Source organism: Mytilus californianus, unplaced genomic scaffold (genome assembly GCF_021869535.1).
Source record: "Mytilus californianus isolate M0D057914Y unplaced genomic scaffold, xbMytCali1.0.p SCAF_4, whole genome shotgun sequence".
NCBI classification, from domain to species: domain Eukaryota; kingdom Metazoa; phylum Mollusca; class Bivalvia; order Mytilida; family Mytilidae; genus Mytilus; species Mytilus californianus.
This window is the reverse complement of record NW_026262690.1, coordinates 70993558-71014248: the sequence shown is the minus strand read 5'-3', so window position 1 is coordinate 71014248 and position 20691 is coordinate 70993558. Positions and strand designations below refer to the sequence as shown.

General features: G+C 32.8%; 1 protein-coding gene across 1 annotated transcript in view; it reads right to left on the bottom strand.

Annotated features, from left to right (window-relative positions):
* LOC127698635 (collagen alpha-2(IV) chain-like) overlaps nucleotides 1–20691 on the bottom strand; it is a 104132-nt gene that overhangs the window by 11056 nt on the left and 72385 nt on the right. Inside the window, exons 20-33 of the mRNA XM_052202193.1 lie at nucleotides 19632–19748; nucleotides 18717–18806; nucleotides 18256–18363; nucleotides 16989–17102; nucleotides 15637–15960; nucleotides 15205–15348; nucleotides 11265–11399; nucleotides 10819–10994; nucleotides 10036–10099; nucleotides 9251–9430; nucleotides 8165–8272; nucleotides 6522–6593; nucleotides 1217–1339; nucleotides 142–246 (exon numbers count right to left, since the gene is read on the bottom strand). Coding sequence (XP_052058153.1) covers nucleotides 142–246; nucleotides 1217–1339; nucleotides 6522–6593; nucleotides 8165–8272; nucleotides 9251–9430; nucleotides 10036–10099; nucleotides 10819–10994; nucleotides 11265–11399; nucleotides 15205–15348; nucleotides 15637–15960; nucleotides 16989–17102; nucleotides 18256–18363; nucleotides 18717–18806; nucleotides 19632–19748 — 1860 coding nt within the window. The remainder of the gene's footprint in view (nucleotides 1–141; nucleotides 247–1216; nucleotides 1340–6521; nucleotides 6594–8164; nucleotides 8273–9250; nucleotides 9431–10035; nucleotides 10100–10818; nucleotides 10995–11264; nucleotides 11400–15204; nucleotides 15349–15636; nucleotides 15961–16988; nucleotides 17103–18255; nucleotides 18364–18716; nucleotides 18807–19631; nucleotides 19749–20691) is intronic.

Below are 20691 nucleotides of genomic sequence, written 5' to 3'. Positions count from 1 at the left end.
CAAGAATTGGATGCTTCTTTATGTAATTCTACAGGGTTGTAATAGCATTGTTTGTGCACATATATAGCTTTTATACCCAAATAATATTACAGAAAAAGTTTTGAATTCTTAAATAAATATATGTAATGTATTGATACATACCTGGCAATCCATCCAATCCACGTGTTCCTTTCTGTCCAATTCCTCCAATTCCAGGCTCTCCTGATTCACCCTTAGCACCTGGGAATCCATCCCTACCAGCAAAACCTAAAAATAACATGTTACAATTATTTTAAGAAATATAAAAGAGAACAAATGTTAATATAAAACATTAAATCTTTCTTACAAATTAGCTTATAAGATACACAGGTAATCAGTATAATGGATCAATTCAGAAATGATGTCACATTAAAGGAATGTCATTGTGTTTGATGTTTCTGATTGGTCAGGACATCATTTACGAGGATGCAGAGACTCTACAATGTAATTTATGAGGACATAAACTGAATTTCTGAAACTGTCAATCATTGATTATTAAGATTTTTCAAATGTAAAGCATGTGTGTGTGATTGCTATATATAAGCAGTACTACAGATGTGTTATGCTTTTTCATAACTATGAAGACGTGTTAAACAGGATATTTTTTTTTTCAATTTATCTAAGATTTTGAAAAAACACATTTTTTTTAGATGTTTGATGTTTTATATAAATTTTATGAAAAGTTTTGAAGGATGTATGTCTTGTTTTTGTTATAACATTGATTTGACTTTCCATCACAAACTGACATTCTGTTCACACACTACCTGAACTCTATTTAATAAAATAGCTGGTACATGGCCTTAGATATGAATTGAAAAGCATTTAATAAATTTATCAAATTTTGGCAGTAAAAAAAAATCAATATTTGTTTTGTTATTCATACCTCAAAATTGAGTAAAATTCCAACACTAGTTAGAACAACACGGCCAATATCCTATAGAAAAGAAGGCCATGGCTATTGTTAAGACATTTATTATGTGTACATTTTTTATCAGGGATTTTAAGATTGCTTTTTTCCTTAATAAAACAACAAAAGCAATTTTGACTGTTAGAAATTCGAAATTTGATTTCCACTACCAGACACAACACTTTGGGTGTACTATTGAGGTTCAATCCAATAAAATAAGATCCAGTCAAAGTATGAATTAGAAAAGACCTTATAATTATTTTGACCCCTGTAAACTTAGTATATACTTACCAACATCTCCCTTCATTCCTGGCAGACCATCTATCCCTGAACGGCCTGGTAGACCTGGTTCCCCTTTACTTCCCTCTGATGTTCTTCCTGGCTCTCCCTTACCTCCATCTCTTCCATTGAAACCTGTTCAAACAAAAACATAGTTATTGAAATTAAAATTCTAAAAATATGAATAAATTAAATTGTTAATGAAATAAAGTTTCTCTTATGGTTGTGGCCTGTTATCTATTTCTTGCATGAAGAGATATTTCTTGTATCACACTGCACGGAGTGCGATACGAAAAAGTGATATGAAAATATGCGTTAATTTGATTAGCCTATTCAGCATCAAGAGATGATATTACGACATTTCCATTGGCTATTTGTTAGGTCATTGATAACTTTCAAAGGATAAGACGATGTACATTTCGTTCATGGCAACGGACATGTGCTATTCCTTCAAAACACTCACACTTTTCACTTGAAAATCTTCTTTTTGTCAAATTTTATTACATTCTGAAGCGTACAAAAAGTTTTAAAATGTTTGATGTTAAAGTTTGATATCGGAAGAGGACATATGACTGGTACTGGTATGTGCAAAAGACTAGATCATCGATTCACAGAATTTTTAATTTAACGCAATGAAAGTGTTAACCATAAGAGAAAAAGGTTTAACAACTTGTGAGAATGGGATATCGCTTGATATCAACTCTGGTTATTTAGTTTAAATAATAATAATAAAATCGCAGAAGGCTCGTTTATTATGATATTGGAATTAAATAACTCAAGTTGATATCAAGTGATATCCAATCCTCACTCGTTATGAAACACATAAATGTAAATAACATTATCATATACTAAGAGCAAATAACTTATAATTTTTACAGTAGTATAATAGCCTTAAATTTACATAATTTCCATATTTTCCGTAATGGTGCTTAGCAGGCTGATATGAAAACTTTATCAACTGCTGCTGGTTATTATCTCATGCCCTTCCGTAATGCTATCATATGGCAATTCGATGTCACTCGGCAAATTAGGGAAAATACACATCAATGGTACGTTTTCTGTGAAAAACATAACAAAGTAGGATAGAAAAAAAAAATTAGGAAACAGGAAAATATATTTTGAGTAATGCAAAACAAATGATACAATAAATTACATTTTTATCAAAGATTTAAAATAGTTCTTGCATGATTTTTTGTGCTGAAGTATATGATAAAAAAGATTTGAACTTCTACTTGAGAACCACTTAAAAGGATCAATATATTAAACTGTTATTTTTCTCCATTGTTGAAGCATATGATAATAAATGTGGATAGTGTCCACATGTGGACACAGATGATGCCCCCGCTTGCATATCATATAGTTATAAAGGGACATAACTGAAGAATGGTAAAAGTGACGCTTCCCAAATTTGAACTTGATCTGAGTTTTGTGGTAGTAAGCATTGTGTGTAAGTCTCATAACATTTGGTTGAGGCTAACTGAAGTAGAGAACAGAAACTAAAAATTCAGCAATTTTTCTATTTGTAAACACAAATAACTCTAGAACGGTTGTGTATAAGTTTTATAACATTTGGTTGAGACAAACTAAAGTTAGAGAATGGAAACGAAAAATTCAGCAAATTTTATGTTTATAAAGGGACATAACTCAAGAATGGTAAAAGTGTTGCCACCAAATAGACCAGTTTCACATAAGCGACGTATCCACGCTGATCTCGAAATCTTATGGGCGTTTGAGTTTAAATCCAGCGATAATTAACGATATCATACGTGACAGGGGGCTACATCAAATTGACTCTGATATTTAGCAACACAATAATAAATCAACTAATAATACACATCTCTCTCTCATGGTGTATGCTTGAGATTATTAAAGTTTAAGATATTAATAATCGACCAAATTTAAAATAAAAAGATGTGGTATGATTGCAAACGAGACAACTATCCACCAGACCCAAATGACAGATGAAAGCAACTATATATCACCATACAGCCCTCGACAATGAAAAAATCCATACCGAATAGTAAGCTCTAAAAGGTCCAGACACAAACAATTCAAACCTGAAAATAAGTCATCTTGTTGCTAACAGTTGTGTTTTAATATTAGTAAAATGGTTTTTAAAAAAGTATTAATCTTGTAATTCCTTTCTTTTGCCTACTGCGCTATGTATATTGCAGTATATCAGTTTGATTTTTCTTGAAAAGAGAAAAGTATTTGATAAAAAGAAAATACATTTAATTTCAGTTCTGTTCCAGTATCAATTCACAGTTTTCTGAAATATTTTTTTGCATCTTCGGCTTGTGACATGCATGTACAGGGGTTACGGCCTACATATAGGTTTAGTATCATTGACTCGAACTTTTAATTTTCTTTTTAAAAAAACAGGTTACTATTATGGTGACTTTTACGTGAAATTTTATGGGTACAAGGACAAGTTACCGGCATTACTAAATAATCGAAATTTCCACTAATAGTAGTATGGAAGTGTAAACCAAAATTGATAGAATTTGTCCTTATATCCTTTGTCAAAGATGTAGTATATATTGTGATATGTTAAAAATATGAAAAACACAATGATAGGTCACCGAGTTTTGTTTTTAAGCTACAGGCTGTAAAAATTTGAAACATTTTGTATGAACTATACAGAGACAAATTTTAAGGTATCATTATATGAATATTTGAAGGTAAAATGAATGATAGAATATCAAAATAGAATGTGGGAAGATATAGCTCATATAAAATACTTTCAGAATACCAACAGAAAAAATTGACATGTAGTAGACAGGGCCTTGGCTCCATGTTGAAGACCGTACTGTGACCTATAATTGTTAACTTCTTATACATTGTGACTTGGATTTAGAGTTGTCTCATTGGCACTCATACCACATCCTCTTATTTGAATGTACATTTGTTTCAAATATTTCTGCATCAGTGATATTATAAACGGCCATGATAATGAAGAGAGATATAAAAGCAGTTTTAAAATACATATCAGAAATACAGGTTTATCTTTAATTTCAAACATCAGACTATAATACAATGCATTCAATACCATTTTAATTTCTAAGCTATGTTCATGATCGACTTCGTCTATGCAGAGGTTCAGTCCCAGCAACCAGAGTAATTTTCTACATATTTTCAACTTTATCATTTTTCATGCCATTAATATTAATATCATTAATTATGAATATTATATTAATATGAATATACTATATTTACCACGCATTGCTATAAAAAAGATCAAATTGCTGAATGACCCCCCTCCTAAATTATTAAAATACTCCCAGGTACTCTAAGGTCCGTACTGGCCATGATAAATAAGTATAAATTAGGTACTAGGGTTAACATTTTAAATATCTGTATAAGGGGATGACCATTTAATTTTTAGGGGGGATTTAGAAAATTATTATTCTAGTAGGAGTTAAAAATAAATAAGTATGACTAGGCAGTATGGAAAAGAATAATCTGCAGGATGCAGGAAATAATTGTGTACAAAATTTAATAAATCAATCAAATAATCACCCTTTATCAGTAACTGTATGTATAGATAAGGGTACGTTTTTATCAATTGTCACCTGGTGAGATTGTACAAGGTAAAACGATGATTCCACATGGCTAAGGTGTTAATTGACAACTTAATTTATGACCTAATACTATGTAGATGAAGTGAGCCCCGCTTAGTTATCTAATTTATTCTTCCCTTTAAAAGAATGACCTCAGCGTGAATTTGTGACAATTTAAGGTACAATTAAAGCCAGGCAGCATATCAGATCGTATATTACCGCAAACAACAACACAGCAGTAGTCCGTTTTAAAATCTTTAAATATGCCATTGTTAATAAAGTTGTCTCGTCAATATAATTTTTATATTTTGATTCAAATGATGCTCATGTTGCTTTGACATGTAAACGCAAACATTTAATCAGATGATTTTTTTTTCCAAGTCTGCATGGTCACTGCTTATCAACCGTTAGCCCCCAGTTGATGAACTCTCGGAAATTATCGCGTGATTTCATAGTTTGGCTAATTAGATTAGACATGCGCAGTTAAATGTGAAACTGGTGTATTTCGTACTTAATCTGTATTATGTAGTAATAAGCATTGTGTATAAGTTTCATAACATTTGGTTGAGGCAAACTAAAGTTAGAAAACGGAAACAAAAAATTTGTACTTGAACATAGTTTTGTGGTAATGAATATTGTGTATAGGTTTCATAATGTTTGGTTGGGGCAAACTTAAGTTACAGAATGGAAACTAAAAATTTTGCAATCTTTCGATTTATATCATATAGTTATAAAGGGACATAACTGAAGAACGGTAAAAGTGACACTACCCAAATTCAACTTGATCTGTGTTTTATCCGTGGAAGTCAAAATTAAACATTGCATTGTATAAAACATTGATTGTAGTTGATTCAACTATAATCATGGACAAAGGAAGATAACTCCAATTTTAAAAATTACTTGATATTTATAAGAAAATAAAAATTTTGCAATTTTTCCATTTCTAAAGGGGCATAACTCTAGAACGGTTAAAGTGACGCCACCAAAATTCAAACTTGATCTGTGTTTTGTGGTAATAAGCATTGTGTATAAGTTTCATAACATTTAGTTGAGGCAAACTAAAGTTAGAGAACGGAAACGAAAAATTCAGCAATTTTTCCATTTGTAAAGGGGCATAACTCTAGAACGGTAAAAGTGACACCACCAAAATTCAAACTTGATCTGTGTTTTGTGGCAATAAGCATTGTGTATAAGTTTCATAACATTTGGTTGAGGCAAACTTAAGTAAGAGAACGGAAACGATAAATTCAGCAACTTTCCATTTGTAAAGGAGCATAACTCTAGAACCGTTGAAGTGACGCCACCAAAATTCAAACTTGATCTGTGTTTTGTGGTAATAAGCATTGTGTATAAGTTTCATATCATTTGGTTGAGGAAAACTTGTTAGAGAACGGAAACCAATTTTGGGACGTACGTACGTATGTACATACAGACGGACAAGGGTAAAACTTAATGCCCCCTCCACTACGGCGGGGGCATAAAAAGATCATAACATGTCATTTTTCATTTCAGATGTATTATCAGCCCTCGGTCAATATCAGACCTCGAGCCATGTAATATTCTGATAATATCTTCAATAGCAAATTCAATATGTAGAGAATAAGAATACCAGTTTCTGTTATTCAAGATAAATTGAGCTTCCCTTTGAAGCAGGTATTTTCTTGTAGCTTATTCATAAAATCTTATTGTTTTATTATCTGAAAAAAATTATATTTAATAAAGACATATCAGTAGTCTTATAAATAATTTGACTTTACCTCTTTCTCCTTTTGGTCCAGGTAATCCCGGTTGTCCATCAGGTCCTGGGAATCCAGGATTTCCTTTCTCTCCTAATAAAAAAAAATTCCCTTCATATGAAAAAAAAAAACCAACTTTTGGTGACATAAGGTTATATACATTAACCAGTTAACAACAGGATATTAATCAAGCTAACATGTTTAATTTCTTTTTTATGAAGTGTGATGTAAAGTACATAAAAGAACAGAGTTCCAATGTCCCCCACGTTGCACATATGTTATATTTCCAAGGGGCATAACTCTTTGAAAAAAGTCGATCGGCCACCATTATAAAACTTGTCCGAGATATTGCTGATACTAACCTATAGTATAAGTTTTATAAAAATCTGGCAAGAATTGTTCCCATGAGAGTGCAAACAAGGCCATTTTCCATAAATTTGATATATCCAAGGTGCATAACTCTTTTAAAAAAAGTTGATCGTCCACCATTTTAGAACTTGTCCGAGATATTGCTGATATTAACCTATAGTATAAGTTTTATAAAAATCTGTGAGATCACTAACGAGGCCATTTTCCATAAATTTAATATTTCCAACGGGCATAACTCCTTTAAAAAAAGTCGATTGTCAACCATTTTAGAACTTGTCCTAGATATTGTTGATATTAACCTATAGTACAAAAAAATGTATATAAAAATCTGGCAAGAATTGTATCCATTATAGCGCTAACAAGACGGGATGGACACACGGACGCCAGGTATTTCCATGTCCCCCGTAACGTGTTACACAGGGTAAAAAAAACTTTAAAATTAAAAGCCAATGATGTAATTTTGTTAATAAATTATTAAATCCATTACCTTGTAGGTATAGCATTACTAATTTCTGCCCAGTCAGGAAAAATATATAAGAAGATAGGTCACACTTCAAATTTGTAAAATTTTTGAGTAATTTTGGTATGAAATAAAAGCTTTAAGACCTTGAATCAATTTTGAACCCTTGTTGAAAGTATATTTGAATAATAATACAATTGTATGAATTTGAGAAGGGCATATTTGGCCTGTTTCTCAAATCAGAATTACTTGTTGAATTAAAGGTATGTTGAATTAGTCAGCATTTATAACCAGGCATTATGGTCCGAGTACACAGTTATTTCGTAGTGCATTTCTTTTAGACAATAAATGAAAATTAAAAAAATCTCACCTGCGCTTTCTCACTAATATTTTTACCTTGTGTTGTACTACTTTTGGGACAAATTATATCAAAAACTTCATCGGCTCTAACTCAAAATATGGACAATTTTATGTTAAGGGGGTCTTCAAATCTTTTGACAGCTTCCAAAGTGCTAATTTTTAACATTTTTCAGCTGGACCAAATCACTACTTTACTTTAAAATTCATGACCCAAACTTTTTTACAGTGTCATTTCACCCCCCTACTTGCTATTTGAGTCATAAAACATGGAGAAATAAATTTGGGAGGGGTATAAAAAAAATTAGCAAGTAACACACTGTCCACACTAGGGACTATATTCGTGGACAACGAAAATCAAAGGATGATAACTGTGTACTCGGACCTAATTTTGACATGAAATGACTGTCATTTTACCTAAAATTTCTGTTTTAAATAGATTAAAAAGTGAAATAATCATCTAAAGAAATGTACATACCTGATACACCTGGCGGTCCATTGTTTCCAGGGTTACCTTTAGGTCCAGGTAGACCATCAAATCCAGGCAATCCTGATTCTCCTTTCATTCCAGGAAGTCCAGGCTCACCTATAACATAGTAAAAATTATTGGTCTGAATTGTTTAATTTTCTTATTAAGTTTAATTGTCTAAGCTTTATTTCAGTGTCACACGATCATTGTTGTGTATTTCAAGCTATGTGTTTGCCAGATTAATGCTCAAACACTAAGGTAGTGGATATTCACTATAACAAGGCAAAAATTCACAGTTAATAAAATAAATGGGGAATGTGTCCATGGGACACAGATGATGCCCCCACCTGCATATAACGTTATAAAGGGACATAACTCAAGAACTGTAAAAGTGACGCTACCCAATTTGTACTTGATCTGAGTTTTGTGGTAATAAGCATTGTGTATAAGTTTTATAACATTTGGTTGAGGCAAACTAAAGTTAGAGGATGGAAACAAAAATTTCAGCAATTTTTCCATTTGTAAAGGGGCATAACTCTAGAACGGTACAAATGATGCCACCAAAATTCAAAACTGATATGTGTTTTGTGGTAATAAGCATTGTGTAAAAGCTTCATAACATCTGGTTGAGGCAAACTAAAGTTAGAGAAAGGAAACCAATTTTTGGGTGTACATACGTACGTACAGACTGACAAGGGTAAAACTTAATGACCCCTCCGCTACGTCGGGGGCATCAAAATGATTCTGATCAATTACAGTTAATCAATATAGTTTGCCAAAGGACATATATCAGGACCATATAGCTCATCATCTGCAGAGGCTTACTGTGGATTCATTTATTTTTGTGGGTACCAATTTACGTGGATTGGGGAAAAATTGTTTTTCCTAGATATTTGAATTTGTAGTTTTGCCAAGGTCTGCACACAAGCTTATAGAAAATTTGTATTTGGTTGAACATTTAATTCGTGGTTCACCTTTTACCCACGAAATCCATGAAAATTGGTATCCCACGATTAATTATCAATCCACAGTATATCAAAGTATTGTCATTCAAGATTGTGAATTTCTGTATTTATCCCTAAATATTTAACTTACCATCTCTTCCAGGTAAACCAGATGGTCCAGGCTCTCCTCTGGGTCCATCTAAACCTGGGGATCCATTAAGTCCTGGTGGTCCACTTTCTCCTTTAATACCTGGTCTACCTTCCCCTCCAGGGAATCCGGAATCTCCTTTTGGTCCCGCAATACCTGGTAAGCCATCCAAACCTGATTCACCTACAAACAGAAAATATATCCAATACTATCATTTCAGTGCAATGCTAATGAAACGTACTATGGTGATTTGCTTTTAAACTCAGTCAAGATATGCTCAAAGGACCCAGCCCATGAAATAATCATTCTGCTATTGGACTTAGTTTCTACACTTTGTCTCTACACTTTCCTTCTCTCAACTTTAAGTTATCATAATTATCACACTAAATAAATTCCTTTCTGGGTCATTATAACAGTGCTGTAACAATTCATCTTCTCTAATCATTAAATTTTTCATACTTTTGTTCGTTTAAAGAAAACTTTTTTCAAAGTAGTTAAATCAAACTACAAATATTTATCTAAAAATGAAATGCAGGATTAATATTCTGACAAAAATATTTTTTCTGATTCAGGTGTGATGGGGGTGTTGCAAAACAAAATTATTCTGAATGGTCATCAGCATGAAAAATTTACAACCAGTTTTTATTCTATTGAGAATAAAACACTAAAAGGTACAGAATTGTTTATAAATTAGTTTGTTGATGATTTATATGATTGAATTCATGTACTTATCATCATTTTGCCAAAGGCTTTTTTTTCTTCTTTGCAAAATTTATTTCAGTTATTACCTTTCATTCCAGGTAGTCCATCTTGACCTGGCCCTCCAGGACGACCTGCGTCTCCTCTTGGACCCTACAAGATGAAAAATATTTATTCAAACATCATATCGTGTTTTAAAAGATACAAATTAAAAAAAACAAAAAAAATCATGACAAATTTGTCATGCCTTAAACGAAAGTAAATCATTTTGGCAGCACCTCTTACATAAATATCAAGTAAATTATGATTTATGGTAACATATTTTGTACATAAATCAGGCTGTTAGTTTTCTTCGTTTGAAATGTTTTTCATTTGTCTTTTATAGCTGATTATGCAGTATGGGTTTTGCTCATTGTTGAAGGCCATACAGTGACCTATAGTTGTAAACTTCTATGTCATTTGGTCTCTGGTGGAGAGTAGTCTCATTGGCAATCATACCACATTTTCTTATTTTTATATTTTACTCATTAATAAAATACAAAATTTTGGGTCTAAGACAAAAGTCCCCAAGAAAATTAGCCTCACTTTTTATGGTTGCGTATCATATTTTTACATGAGGGTTATATAAAGTTTCTTTCATAAAAAAAATTAAATTAAAGAATAAAAAAACAATTGAAATATTTATTAATAGGAAATGCAAAGTTTACACATATACAAACTAAAGTTATGTCTTCAGTAAAGATCATTTTCCTTTCGTTTAAAATACAACAGACTTTGAAGGGGAATTTTGTATTGGCAGGCTTTATTATTGGGCTGTTGACCTGCTCCCAAAACTTCAGTTTGAACTTCTACAGTCAGATCAATTGTCTTACCCTTTCTCCCTTCATACCAGGGAACCCTGGCACACCTTCATCTCCTTTAGATCCAAATGGTCCCCTGCCTCCAGGTAGACCTTCTCTGCCTGGTTCTCCAGAGATACCAGCCTCACCTGGGATACCAACTCCTGGAAGTCCATTATCTCCTCTGCTTCCATCTAAACCTGGTAAGCCTGCATGTTTAAAATAAATTTGTCATTATGGTATAAAATATTCCAAAAACCTACTAAATGATGATGATTCTAGTAATAATATAGAGCTGTACTATGAGCGCATTCTATTTTTACAGTCTGTCACATTTCTACAATATTATCGACACCTTAAAAAAATATAATTTTAATTGTTTAAAATATGGCAGTTAAGATGGATACTCTATTTAAGCAATTAATATAAATGTCTGAAATTAAGTTTATATTCAAATCAAAGTTACACATCCTACTGACCATCTCTGCCTGGTTCCCCACTGATTCCACGTTGTCCTGGCAATCCTGATTCTCCCTTTGGTCCAGGCAATCCATCTACTCCTGGGCGACCTTCAAATCCTGGTAGTCCATCTAAACCTCTATCTCCCTTACCACCTGAAGAAATTAATAAATTATTATAAATTAATTTGATTATATTGTAGGTTTCAGAAATATTCAGAAAAACAAGCATTCTGAGAGTATTGCATGGCAATACATAGTCCCCTACCGGGTAAAAATTCATTATACTGGAACAAAATGCTAACTTGTTATATAACTTGCCATGGTGTAAACAAAAAGTAAATATCATGTCAATATCTTCAAGCATGACTAAAAACAGTGTGGAAAACTGATTATATGAGTGAATTTTTCAAGTCCAAGGACCATAACTCTGCACAAAATTATTAGACCCAAACAAAAATTTGAACTTGATCTGTAACTAGTCATGATAAAACTATATACCAATTATCAATCAATATCGTATAAGCATGACGAAAAAAACATTAGATATGATTAATAGTTCTCTAAAACTAGATATGATGTAATACAGTGTATAACTATTTTCAAATTATAATCAAATATAATTAATAGTTCCAAATATTTTTTCTTTCATTTGTCACAAACTAATATAGATTTCATTATCACTGAACTGGTATATATATTTGTTTAGGGGCCAGCTGAAGGACGCCTCCGGGTGCGGGAATTTCTCGCTGCATTGAAGACCTGTTGGTGACCTTCTGCTGTTGTCTGTTCTATGGTCGGGTTGTTGTCTCTTTGACACATTCCCCATTTCCATTCTCAATTTTATTGTAACTTATCTATAAAATGTCAACAACTTTTATCTACACAATGTAATGTATTGAAATATATACATAATAGAAATAGATTATTATCTAATTAAAGGATTTCTCTTCAAGCAAAACTGCCAAAAATTCTTCAAATAATTGAACAAAGAATGTCTTTTAAAAAATTAGTTATCTCCCTTTGTACAGAAATATGGTTTAACATAGTACTCTAACATTAGATATGGTCCAGAACTCTGGATTAAATCATCAGACCGGAACAAAATTTGAACTTGATCTATAACTTGTCATGATAAAACTATATACCAAATATCAAATCAATATCTTCAAGAACGAAGAAAAAAAGTGTGGAAAGCTGATTTGCCTAACTGACAGAAGGACAGACAGACAGACAGACAGAAGGACAGAGTGCAAACCTAAAGTCCCCTTTGACTTCGTCGGTAGGGGACTAATAAGGTTGTTTTGGTCACCAATATTTCACGATGATAAAAAAAATAAAATGCTCCGCAGGGCGCAGCTTGATACGACCGCAGAGGTCGAACCCTGAACAGTTGGGGCAAGTATGGACACAACATTCAAGCTTGATACAGCTCTGAATTTGGATTGTGATTAAATATTTGACACAGCATAGGTTTCTGACACAGAATGAATGTGGTCTAAGAACTTAAAAATTTTAAATTGGACATTCACCTATTATGGTCCAATATCCAAAATCTAAATACATGGTTAGATTCAGCATATCAAAGAACCCCAAGAATTCAATTTTTGATGAAATCAAACAAAGTTTAATTTTGGACCCCGATTTGGACCAACTTGAAAACTGGGCCCATAATCAAAAATCTAAATACATGTTTAGATTCAGCATATCAAAGAACCCTAAAAATTCAATTTTTGTTAAAATCAAACTAAGTTTAATTTTGGACCCTTTGGACCTTAATGTAGACCAATTTGAAAACGGAACCAAAAATTAAGAATCTAAATACACGGTTAGATTAGGCATATCAAAGAACCCCAATAATTCAATTTTTGATGAAATCAAACAAAGTTAAATTTTGGACCCTTTTGACCTCAATGTGGACAAAGTTGATAACGGGGCCCAAAAATCAAAAATCTAAATACATGGTTAGATTCAGCATATCAAAGAACCCCATATATTCAATTTTTGTTGAAATCAAACAAAGTTTAATTTTGGACCCCGATTTGGACCAACTTGAAAACTGGGCCCATAATCAAAAATCTAAATACATGTTTAGATTCAGCATATCAAAGAACCCTAAAAATTCAATTTTTGTTAAAATCAAACTAAGTTTAATTTTGGACCCTTTGGACCTTAATGTAGACCAATTTGAAAACGGAACCAAAAATTAAGAATCTAAATACACGGTTAGATTCAGCATATCAAAGAACCCCAATAATTCAATTGTTGATGAAATCAAACAAAGTTAAATTTTGGACCCTTTGGACCTCAATGTGGACCAATTTAAAAACGGGGCCCAAAATCCAAAAACTTAATACACGGTTAGATTCAGCATATTAAAGAACCCCAAGAATTCAAGAATAAAACCCCATTGAAATTGATCAAGAAATAAGCAATTTATACGAAGTATCTTCTTTTGCACAATAATGTGCAATTGAATATTTCTTGCTATTGCGCAATACTGTACAATTGACAATTTCTTGCTATTGCGCAATATTGTGCTATTTGATATTTCTTGCTATTGCGCAATACTGTGCAATTGAAGATTTCTTGCTATTGCGCAATACTGTGCAATTGAAGATTTCTTGCTATTGTGCAATACTGTGCAATTGAAAATTTCTTGCTATTGCACAATACTTATTAGATAATAATTTACACATCCTGTTTGGTGTGTATCTCCTACCATATCATTATTATTTGCTTTTAAATATAAATCAGAAATAACCAACTTAAAATGGAAAATTTTAAAAGAAAAAAAAAAGAAAAAAAAAGAAAAAAAAAAATCCCCCCACAAATTTTTTGAACCCCCTTATGATTCATCATCCCCAAACTCAATCCCAGCCTTCCCTTTGTGGTATGGTACCTTGCAGTACAATTTCAGAGAGATCCATACACTTGAACACAAGTTATTGTCTGGAAACTAGAAAAATGCTTATTTTTGGCCCCTTTTTGGCCCCCAATTCCTAAAAGTTTCGGGCAATTACCCCCAAACTCAATTCCAGCTTTCCCTTTGTGATATGGAACCTTGTAGTACAATTTCAGAAATATCCAAACACTTACACACAAGTTATTGTCATGAAACTAGAAAAATGCTTGTTTTTTGCCCCTTTTTTGGCCCCTAATTCCTAAAATTTTGAGGCAATTACCCCCAAAATCAATTACAGCCTTTCCTTTGTGATATGGAACCTTGTGGTACAATGTCAGAGAGATCCATACACTTACACACAAGTTATTGTCTGGAAGTTACAAAAATGCTTATTTTTGGCCCCTTTTTGGCCCCTAATTCCTTAACTGTTGGTACCATAACCCCCAAAATCAATCCCAACCTTCCTTTCGTGGTATTGAACCTTTTGGTAAAATTTCATGGAGATCCATTCACTTAAACTAAAGTTAGAGTGCGAAAACCAATGTGTCTTCGGACGACGCCGGACGACGCCAGACGACGACGACGACGATGACGACGACGACGACGACGCCGGACGACGACGACGCCAACGTCATACCAATATACGACCAAAAAATTTTTAATTTTTGCGGTCGTATAAAAATTGTATTTCATCCCTAAATTTTCGAAAAGTAGAGTTATGGTTGATGTATAGTCACTTTTTTTAGATGAAAGAAAAATTGTAAAAGAGTTGAAGCAGGATTTCCTATTATTTGCATCATATGTGAGAAAAGTAATTTCTATCATTTTCTAAGCAGTTGGTTTGCAATAATTAAACTTTAAAATTTACATATAGATTTAGAGCTTGAAGTATGTCATGGACACTGGTTTGACTTTGAGGTTTAGATGTCTTTTGGTTTTTACTGCCTTATTTAGCTGCTATTCATTTACATATACCTTGTATCTCCTTTGTTTCAAAATTGAGATGGCCATACAAATATTTGAACCTGACTTTTTGTTCTACAAATTGAATTATACCTGACAATCCAGGGAGACCTGCTGTTCCTGGTACACCATTGAGTCCTCGGTCACCTTTACCACCTTTCAAACCAGGTAATCCAGGCAGTCCATCACGTCCAGGTTCTCCTGGGAATCCAAATACACCAGCGTCACCTTTTGCTCCTGAAAATAAAATGGTCAAAATTTATCACTTAAGAAAGTCATATCACAGTGAAAAGATGTTGGTAGATAAAAAATTGAAAAATACAAGAATAGAAGAAAAAAACCAATACATTTCCATTTTTAAATATCATTAAAAAAACAATAAAGAGCAGCAACATTCTGAAATATAAAGCTGTATATCCAATATTATCACTTCCCAAATAAAAACATCACAGCAAGAATTTTGCTGATCTGTCATTTTGAAATCTTTGTGTTCAGAAAAAACATAAAGAGATTATGTACACTGACCTGGTAGTCCATCTTGCCCTGGTAATCCTGGAGGACCCTGTGGCCCATCTAATCCTGGTAATCCTGGTCTGCCACTTGATCCAGCCTCTCCTGGGATGCCTGGTTCCCCATCAATACCTCTAACACCTGGTAAACCAGGCTCTCCTTTAGCAGCAAGGTCACCAGGTAATCCAGGTAAGCCATCTGCACCAGTACGTCCAGGTTCTCCAGGTATTCCATTTCTTCCAGATTCTCCCTTACCACCAGGCTGTCCTGGAATTCCAGATAATCCTGATGGTCCAGGTTCTCCCTTCATACCAGGTAATCCATCCAATCCAGGTACACCTTAAATAAATATGAACATAAATATGTATGTGTACAAGCTTCATCTCCTTATTTTTGTATGTAAACTTTATATCAGACAATTGCCAGTAACAGTTAAAAAAGTTTCTTTCTTAGAAATGTAAAAGAAGGGATGTGGTGTATTAATTCATGATATAAAATTCCTTCAGAAACTTTATAAAACCAATATCAAGGGAGCTGTGCTTTAATTTCTGTTCTCCAGTTCTTCCTCTTTCTTTCTTAGCATCCATCAAGTTTTGCTACATGAAATGGAATTTTCTTCCGAAAACTAATAGTTTGCTCCATATTACACTCAACATTCTTGATTAGCAAAGGTTTTTTTTTGCAGCTAACCAATCTTACTATCAGTTCATTAACTTAAATAATTTGTTTTTTTTTTACATCTGATCAAAGGAAACAAGATATTTTTCTTCAACCAATCTAGTAAATTTCAATACAATAAAAAGTTTTCCAAAACTCTTTTCAATGAAAATTGATACGCTTCCTCACATACATGAAAAAATTCAATCTACTGTAAGAATTTATTAAGCATCTCAATCAATCCCTTTATCATTTCAAACACTTGCCATCAGGTCTTAGACAACCTGTTAGTTCTATTTTTATAAATAATGCATCTAACCCTTTATCACCTCTGCTTTCACCATTCTTGATGACTTGTTTAGTCCTCTTACTTCATGAAACCCATCTAACCTTCTCTCTCCCTCAACACTAACCATCAGATCCTGGATTACCTGTTTAGTCCTCTTACCTCATGAAACGCATCTAACCTTCTCTCAACCTCAACACTAACCATCAGATCCTGGATGACCTGTTTAGTCCTCTTACTTCATGAAACGCATCTAACCTTCTCTCTTTCTCAACACTATCAGATCCTGGATGATCTATTCTTTTCTTTTTTTTCATGGTAGTTTTTCTTACTCTCCATCTTCCCTAAAACTTACCATTGGATTCTGGAAAACTTACTGATTCTCATGGTAGCCTATCTTACCCTGCCCTTCCCTTACACTTACCATCTTGTCCAGGACGACCTGCTGGTCCTCTTTCTCCAGATAATCCATCCAACCCTCTGTCTCCCTTGGCTCCTTCTAACACGGCACCTGGTAAACCAGGCAAACCATTGTCACCTACAATAAAACAATTTTATTTTATAACATAGTAAAAAACATGACTACTTAAAGTATTGAATGCATATGTATAGGTCTCTTAAAAAGACAGGAATCAAGATTGATGATCTTAATTTTATCAAAAATAAATGTACAATTTTCCTCAGAAAAATATACAGTTTCTCCTTCTGTTTCAGCTGGTTACAATGTTTCTCTGCATCAGATACTTACCGGTACGTTTCGTATTTCAGCATGCTATAAATATTGTTGTAACTAACAAGTAAAAGAAAAAAAGAGAATGTCTGTATCATTTTTTCTGTCATAATCTCCTGCATTCTTGAATTTCATTCTAAGTCAATGAAACTGAATGATCAAATTTCAAACAATGATTGAAGAGAATGCTTAGGTTATAATTTTTACAATGTTTTATGTTTTGTCATCGTAACTGCCCGAGTTGTATGTTCTGTATCTATATATTGTTATCTTGTTCTTGTCTGTATATTGTTATCTTGTTCTTGTCTGTATATTGTTATCTTGTTCTTGTCTGTATATTGTTATCTTGTTCTTGTCTGTATATTGTTATCTTGATTGTTATCTTGTTCTTGTCTGTATATTGTTATCTTGATTGTTATCTTGTTCTTGTCTGTATATTGTTATCTTGTTCTTGTCTGTATATTGTTTGTTATCATTTTCTTATCCTACCATATGTATAAAATATTTGTTTCTGGGCTTTAAGCAACAATTATCAAAAAATTTGTGAGCAATGATAGAGTAAAGCTTGTTCTCATTGTGCATTGTGAACTTCAAATTTATCATTGCATACTATTCTATGACTCTATTATGCAAAAAACATATTTCAGCAATATTTTGAATTGCATCTTCTCCCTTTGTCTATAATGTAGGATATATATTGAATATCTGATTATATATTGGCAATGAATTGCTTTATATAGGCATTAATGGGATCTAAGGAGGATCACATCTTTGCACTACATTGTGTGTACTTACAAAAAAGCAAGTAGAAAAGATGGCTGAAATATAGCTTTTCAGTCTGTAACTATAGGGACCTGATTGCATTTTGTTTGTTCTTTACCCCCAAAAATCATGGATTTTTTAAAATTTTTAATCATAAATAATATGAGAGGTAAAGGTAGACTGAAGATTTTTAGCTGACCTTTCATTCCTGGGAAGCCATTACGTCCTGATTCTCCTTTTAGTCCATCAAGTCCTGGTCCTCCAGGGAGTCCTGGGGTTCCTTTATCCCCTCTAGATCCAGGAAGTCCTATACAAAAAAAAAAAATCAAATGTTGTGTTATGAGGATTAGCAAGACCCCATTGTTCTACCAGTTACTTGTAATAATCAGTACTGTTTCTTACCTTTATAACGTTCTTAAATATCATAGTTGAAAAAAAATGACTATGAATTAAAAAAATACTGAATAATGAAAAAATTTGATAGAACTCCTGATATAGTTTCTTGTTTGGGATTCAATATCCATTTTATTACCCTTCGTTCTTTTTTTAAAAATGATCACGATTTTTTAAATTTAGACAATAAAAAAATGCTTGAAAAAGTGTAGATTCCTGAATAAGTTTCAATGCAAATGAAATTGATTGACCAACTAAGCCACTTACCTCTTGGTCCGGGAAGTCCGGGAAGTCCATCTTCACCACGGGGACCAGATTCCCCTGGTCTGCCGTTTATACCTGGTATTCCATTCATACCTACAATACATTGTATTTTAACAAATAATTCATACAACATTGCATTTTGAGTTTTGTCATTCAACCCCCTTATAATAAAACAATTTTATGTGAGAACTTTTACAGTTTCTTTTTCAATATAACAATAATCACAGCAAGTTATAATGAAGGTGACATCATTTAATAAATACAAATTTTAATACCAAAACCGGTTAGTCTATAAAACATCTGAGATAGAGTATTTTAGGAACTCAATTCTAGGATACTCATTATTATTCAAGGGATACCCATTTTCGTGGATTTTGTTAGTATGGGTGAACCTAGTAGGCTTGTGGAAAATTATTTTGATAAATAAAGTTAAAAAAATGGTCTCAAAAGAACAATGAACATCAATTTTTAATAGTTAAAACTTTTTAAAGACAAGTCCCTGTTTACTTGAATTTTAAGTTCTTTTGACAGATGATTAACTCCTAGTTAACCAGGATTGCTATATTTTTTTATATTTCAGGCCAATGTTGTGGTAAACTCAGCTTATAGTTCTTTGTTTGTTATCTGGATAAAAACATACACATGGGACTTTTTTTTTTAAATATATCATGGGAATTTGAAATAAAGAAAAAAAAATTCCATAAGAAATTTGAAAGAATTGAAGGCATAGTAGTATATAAATTTGTCTCTGAACAAAAATGGTTATCATGATAACTTAAGTGTGTTAATGTTTTTTTTTTAATTTTATTTAACGCAAATCATACATTTTGCAAAGAATACATTTTGGAGGTTTGGTTTGACAAACAGTAATAATCATAGAAATAATACAATCTATCCTAAATAATAATGGTGACTCACCTTTGTCACCTCTCATTCCAGGTAATCCATCTCTTCCTGTGCTACCTGTCATACCAGGTGCACCTTTGTCACCTTTATTTCCCTTGATGTCTGCTATATTAACTGGAGTTTTCTCACCTAAAATGCCAACAGGTGAATTTTTTTTTACAGTTCTAACAGCAATTGAATGAAAATTATTTAGTTCAATAGGATAAATCACTGAAGAGTGTTGTTGACTCAAAAGTTTGGATAGAGAAGATTGTTATCATTCAAAATGGAATTTAATTAAACAGAAAGAAAGTTAAAGGGGTCTGTAAGATATGGATGCCCAACCTGCAGAAATAACAACAAGAGTGCACACGCTGAAATGTCTCGCCTTCTTTATTAATCATTGATATTATGTTGATAGTCCTAAATATAAAGCTTTATTACAACTGTCACATAAACTTAACATTAACCAAAAAACTAAACATTGACCAATGAACCATGAAAATGAGGTCAAGGTCAGATGAACCATGTCAGGCAGACATGTACAGCTAACAATTCTTCCATACAACAAATATAGTTGACCTATTGCTTATAGTTTAAGAAAAACAGACCATAACACAAAAACTTAACACTGAGCAATGAACAGTGAAAATGAGGTCAAGGTCAAATAAAACCTGTGCGACCGACATATAGATCATAAAATATTTCCATATACCAAATATAGTTGACCTATTGCATATAGTATTAGAAAAAAAGACCAAAACTCAAAAACTTAACTTTGACCACTGAACCATGAAAATGAGGTCAAGGTCAGATGAAACCTGCCAGCTAGACATGTACACCTTACAATCATTCCATACACCAAATATAGTAGACCTATTGCATACAGTATAAGAAAAACAGACCAAAACACAAAAACTTAACTATAACCACTGAACCATGAAAATGAGGTCAAGGTCAGATGACACCTGCCAGTTGGACATGTACACCTTACAGTCTTTCCATACACCGAATATACTAGACCTATTGCTTATACTATCTGAGATATGGACTTGACCACCAAAACTTAACCTTGTTCACTGATCCATGAAAT